Consider the following 6,284-nt stretch of genomic DNA (forward strand, 5'->3'; position numbering starts at 1 on the left):
ATTCTATACCATGCTAAAATAGTAGCTCAAAGAGGCAATTTTTACGAAAATGGGAATTCCAATGTGAATAATCATATCCAATATTTCACTTGAGGAATCATTCAATAATCCTTTTTAAAACCTTCTTCCGAAGGTTAGGTAATATACGATAGTTAACACTCATAATTTTATGATTAGAGTAATGCTACATATTACACTTTTATGTTACTGTTATGATATGACAATGTTCATCTACCTTTTGAACTGATGGTCACTACCATATCAGTTCAACGGAATGGGGTGTAGAGCAGTATGTAGCATTACACTTCATGATTATTATTATTATTATTATTATTATTATTATTATTATTATTATTATTATTATTATTATTATTGAGTTAATTTGATAATTTTAAGAAATTTTAAAATTTCAAGATGGGCTGGAGCCGGCTTAATCATAAATAAACTGATCAATATGTTTAGAAACCTCGGCCCAGACCCAAGCTCAACCGCCATTCGTTGTTACTCGCGACTTGTTACAGCGAAGAACGCGAACGTTAGCAACTTCAAACCAGTGAAGCTATCGAGTCGGAGGATTTGGAAGAATGGCCATGGCAGCAGTGGCAAGACCACCCTCAATTGCATTGCTAACAAGACAAAGGCCCAAACCCAGGTGGGTCTTCACCCCTCTGGCTGCTTCTTCATCCTTTTCATCGTCGTCCCCTTCTTCCTCTGCTCCGCTAAGAAAGCTCGTTCTCTACTCTAAGCCCGGTTGCTGTTTGTGTGATGGCCTCAAAGAAAAACTCCAGGCTGCGTTCTTAGTCTCCGCCCCTGATTCCCTCCACGACATTGATTTACAGGTCTGTGTGTGTGTGTGAGAGAGAGAGAGAGAGAGAGTTTGTTTCATTGTTTGTATGTGTATTGTGAATGTGTTGGTGAATATGGTGGGTTTTGTCAGATAAGGGATATCACCAGCAACCCTGAGTGGGAAAGGGCTTATCAGTATGAGATACCCGTGTTGGCTAAAGTACTCTCTGATGGCACTGAGGTCAGTTTTTTTTTTTTTTGTTACTTTTGTTCTCCTAGATTTTATCCTAATTTAAGCTAGCTTAAGATATGTCTTGGTTTTCTCGTAGTTATTGTTTCAGTTTCAGTAATTTAGGGTGCTACTAAGAAATTAGCACGTCAAAAATATTCCTCGCCTTTATGGAATTTATGGTTTAGCATCAAGGAAGAACTGAAACTTCCATTAGATGTCATGAAATATTTGCGAACATGTTTGCCACTTCACATAAATGTAGGTTCTTAATAGATGACGGCCATTGGCGGTTGCAACTATGTTATGTTGGATTTGTCCTGATGGTGAAATTTACCATCTAAGTTTGTTTGGCTAGTTATAGCATGTGCAAGTATGCACCATTATATTATAAAGGGTTACTACACATGATTCGCTGGTTTGACATTCAAATCAATGGTAAATTGTAACCAAGGTATTCGCTGGTAATAATGGTTGAAAGGGTATGACGATGGTTGCATTGTAACCATGGTATTCTATGAGTAAACCAAGGAAGCCCTTCTAAAAGTCTGTTGTTTCAGCACATCAATGACTTCATACCACCAAAAGAAAGGAAGAAAGAGAGAGAGAAAGATAACTTCCACGCATTCATCTTCTGATCTCTGCAGAAGTTGTTAAATTACATTACTCTTCTTCACCCTTTAATTGCATAGCCAAACATGCCATCAATCTACATTCACAAACATTGTCATTATGAAGTTTATCACCATCTGTGACCTTCAACATGTTTATGAATAGGATTTTCCTTGCTGTTACTACATGAAGGGCTTTTTGCACCATCATCGTTTTCATGATAAACAATATTTCATATCCTTCTAGGCTTCTAGCCTTACCTCAACACCCCCATTTAATCCCTCTGTTTCTCCAAAATCCAATGTATATAAGCTTTCTATATTAGAGCAATCCCAAACACAGTCATTTCAGCTCTACTGCTATGTAGGACAGCCATTACATTCCAAGATTAGGAATTGCCTGATTAATATAGGTGGAGAAAAGCTTTAGGTTTTAGAGTTGGAGGATTAGTTTAATGATTATGAATGGGTAAGGTTGAATAAACTATGTTTTTCGCTTGAAATCAAGAATAAATGGTTGCAAATATCTTCTAGACATCAACTCTTAAGGAGCTTTGTGACGCTAAGGCTGGGTTTTATGGTTTTTAACAGTGTAAGAGGAAGATACAAAGAAAACGAAGTATTGGAATGCTTTTCAGGGACTGGAGCAGTGCACCGAGTACAGTAATTCGAGTCTTTTTTCGGTGGCTTTTTTGGGATGTCATTTGCTTGTGGGTTTTCTAAAATAGGACTTCTAAGGGTTGAAATGACTTTAAATTTTTTGTCGAAGTGCTTATAATTTTTTTATTTTTTTATTTTTATAAAATAAAATTAAAAAAATAAAAAATAAAAATAAATAAAAATAAAAATTGTAGTAGATCTTGATGATGAAAGGATTAGGAAATCTTAGAATCTCACTTGGCCTTCTAGGAATCTCACCTAGAACAGTGTTTTCATAAATAAGAGAGCTAACTTGCAGAAAAGTTAATTCATAAAAAAAACTCATTGATTGTTTTTACAATACTTGCTTACATGAAAGCAATATACTAACACCATACAGATACTTTGAAAAGAAGATGGCTTTTATATGATTAAGCAAGACTCAAAAAATAAACCCAACTAAGAGTAAAATCAGGTAGACCTGTAACCATACAAGTTTTAAACACAAATTGAACAACTCAAATCTGCAAGTTTACTAAAACTGACCTAAGATGAAGTTGTCAGAATTCTTCTAATTCAAGGAGGCCAACCATTGATCTAACAATGAAAACTAAAAGTATTGTTCCAGAATCCATGGTGGGGCTAAATGGTGGAAGTCAGATTGACTTTGCATATTAGGAATGCCTTCTCAAAAAGAGAGCACTCAATTATCATAGAGAAATGGCAACATGATTGTTTCTTTCTTCTTTGCTCTTTTTAATTTATATATTTTTTTTATAAGGCAAGTCTTCTTTGCTCCTTTATTTTCTTTCTTCTTCTTTTTTTGCCCAAGGAGAGGGAGAGAGAGAGAAATTTGAATTAGTGACCTTCGCTTTATGAGCGCGGTCCCCAGTAGATTGAAACTTGTAAGCTACCAGCCTTGGAAGGGCTTGAATTTGCCCATTGTAATCCCCACTTTTTGTTTCAACGGCCAATAATGTATTGGCATTTCTCTTTAATATGGTTTCTTCTCTTTCTTTATGTATCATGTGCTATTAAATTGTCACCTCGTGCATAAGTTTCGGACCCGCTACTCATCAACCTTATATTGAGAAATATGAACAATCATCAATTTACTGTAAGAGGACTTTTATTTGGTTGAAATTGATTCCATCGGTTGTCTTGCTTCAAGGTAGTAGTAGGAATGTTGCAATATCTTCTGCATACCTCGCATTTCATCCGTTTTCTCTTGTTTTCTCGTCTTCATTTTTATCACCCTTGCTCTCCTGGTCTTTACACACCCTTTAAGACTTGAAATAACAATACATTCTCATTATTAGTACTGGGGCATGCTGTTCAAGAAAGTAGTCTGATGGTTTTCACCAGTCCAGAGTAGGTGGCCTGGACAAGTTTCTATTGGACCATGATGTCGTACAATCAATAGAAACAAAGAATGAATTTGAAAGGAAATAACAATAAGCCCAAACTAAGAAAAGAAAATATAAAGTCCAAAGGCTGCTAAATAACTAACATGGAAATAAAATAAAATTCTAAATAATAAACGTGGCAATAACATAATCTCCGGCTCTTAATTGCCAGACCACGCTGGGTTGTCCTCTGAAAACTAGCCACATGATCTTTGTCCTGTATTTAGTGTCCGCACCGTACCATCACGGAAAACCCTCTTGAAAATGATTAATCCCATGTCCAATAAGTACAGGGCTGTGAATAAATTTTGTTGTGGCAGGATAGGCACAAAAGAAATGTGCTGGTAAGAAGAAAGGTGCTTTTCCAATTGTCAAGGTTTTTTTCACATGAATTCTGATGATAATTGTGATACTAGATACTAAATTGGTATTTAGATGTGCATAGATGTTCCATTCAAGATAAAACTAAGGCCCATGAGTTATGTATCTATTTGGCAACTCAGTAGACAGTGAAATGAGATTATTCTTGTCTCAGATGTAGGCTATAGAAGTCTGAGCTCTGAAGGTTCTTGCCGATGGAAATCTTACACATCCTACAAAGTGATTTCTGTAGAAAAGCTTGTCTAAGATGATGGACTTCTCACTGACATAAGTGGTAGAATTTTTTCCAGGAGCCATGTCAAATGGGAGTTAAACTGTCAGATAGCTTAATGAGCTGCCCCTTACATTTTTTTAATTAGTTTTAATTTTTACAGTAAGCCCAGTATAATTGAGACAAAGGCTGTGTAGAGTAAATAATAATATGGTCGGCCTATCAGCTAGTATAGCATGTTATGGGTGCTGCAAGTGTTACTAACGCACCCTTCATGTTGTTCCTCAACTTGCATTTGTTTTTGAGATCAATTGTTTCCATTTACTTTTGATCATGTTGTTCTCCAGAGATGATTGACTAACAGATTGACTTGCTCATAATTCTCATGTGAGTTCCTACTAAACAACCAATCGACCTGATGTACAACAATTTTCCCTTTGTATGACCTCAAAGAACTTAACCTTTGCTAAGCTGATCCACGTTGGCAAAGGCTGTGTTTCGCAATGGAAAAATAACCATGTTTTTTTCGCATTATGTTATCATTTTGTTTTTAATATTATGTTTATCCTCAACCTATATGTGACCTAGCAGTAAAGCACTTTCATTTTCCATCTGTTCTTTTGCTATCATTGTCAACTCGAGTTCATCTTCTGTCCTCATTTTGGTTACCTTTCTTTTTGCTGGCTGCTGATCCTACTCCAATAAATTCCATGTCACTCATACACACGACTCACACTGCCGACAGTGAGATGCTGATCTTTTTGGATTGTGTCAGCCCTGTTCTAACTTTTTGGTTAGAATCGTTTTCGGGATTAAGCTTCTAGGGTTAAAGTTTTTTGTTTGCATTTGGCAAGATAGATTCTTATTATCCAAGATAATTTGCTTTAAATGGTGGGCATCTCTGTTGACAATCAAATCACAGCCTTCTTTATTAAAGAATGCATTAGAAACATCAATGGATTGGCCAATAATGCCAGAAGCTTTATAAGACTGGACTTTTTCCTTACTGAAACATGTGTTAAGTGAACTGGAAGTTTGGCTTGCAAGCAATAGGTGTGAAAAAAAAAAATCACTATTGACAATGCTTTTGTGCACATCACTTTCTGAAGGTGATATCTCAGACAAGCATCAATCTCTGTTTCAGGAAATCCTACCTAGATTATCTCCGCGTCTTGGAGTGGAACTCATCCAAAAGAAAATAGCAGCTGCTTTGAAAGAATAACAGGTTTTAAGGCTCATTTGAGTGATTGATACTCAAGTATATTGTGTTTTTGGAGGGAGATGAACAATAGGAGCTTTGAGGATTTGAAGAGATCTTTGGAGGATATTCTGTCATCTTTCTTCCATACTTAAGATTTTATTGTTCGCTTTTCTCTTTCTAGTTAAATGTTTCCTCTTGTATACTTTCGGTGTACATAGGGGTGCCTTACGCTTTTAATAAGATTGGTTTATTACTTATCAAAAATAAATATAAAGATCTCAACTTTGAAGATTGATTGTATTATGATTTTTTGACCTTAATTCCAACATGGACAGAATATATTGACAGTAAATTCTAAACATTGATCCAAGAGGCACTCTGTTTCTTCTGTAAAGTTGTTCTGTACATTTTCCACGTTTCTTTCAAGCAAAATTAAGCTTGAAGTTTCGAGGCTGTGATCTGCATCAACCAAACACCATCGTCTCTTTTTCCCTTGTGTGGACAACTCCACCATGGGTTGCAGAAAGTGATTGATAATGGATCGTCATTTTCATATGTTTTAAACTAATGGGATTAGTCCATGGTTGCAAAAGACAAGCAGGGCATTCACTGTCTTTTGACTGTCATATGCATCGACCACTTCTTTCTTTCTTTCTTTTATGCATTTTCTTATGGAGGGGATAGGGTGTATGGCCGACAGCAGCCGGCCTGTAAACAATAACAGCACCAATCACTTCATTGTGACTCTTCAACAGGCTTCTCCTCGATCAGGATGGTTCACAGAGACATGTTGTATAAGAATGTCTGACCTTTTTTTGCT

General features: G+C 36.2%; 1 protein-coding gene across 2 annotated transcripts; it reads left to right on the forward strand.

Annotated features, from left to right (window-relative positions):
- The first annotated feature begins 471 nt into the window (after positions 1–471).
- Positions 472–5,858, forward strand: LOC133858072 (uncharacterized). Of its 2 annotated transcripts, none has more exons than XM_062293613.1 (3): positions 472–839; positions 938–1,027; positions 5,408–5,858. In XM_062293613.1, exons 1-3 carry the CDS (start codon positions 585–587, stop codon positions 5,483–5,485), a joined length of 423 nt encoding a protein of 140 aa, XP_062149597.1. In that variant the 5' UTR covers positions 472–584; the 3' UTR covers positions 5,486–5,858. The 2 variants fall into 2 exon arrangements, with proteins under 2 accessions (XP_062149597.1, XP_062149528.1); XM_062293544.1 differs by lacking the exon at positions 5,408–5,858 and adding an exon at positions 2,218–3,263.
- The last annotated feature ends 426 nt before the right edge of the window (positions 5,859–6,284 follow it).

Source organism: Alnus glutinosa, chromosome 1 (genome assembly GCF_958979055.1).
Source record: "Alnus glutinosa chromosome 1, dhAlnGlut1.1, whole genome shotgun sequence".
NCBI classification, from domain to species: Eukaryota; Viridiplantae; Streptophyta; class Magnoliopsida; order Fagales; family Betulaceae; genus Alnus; species Alnus glutinosa.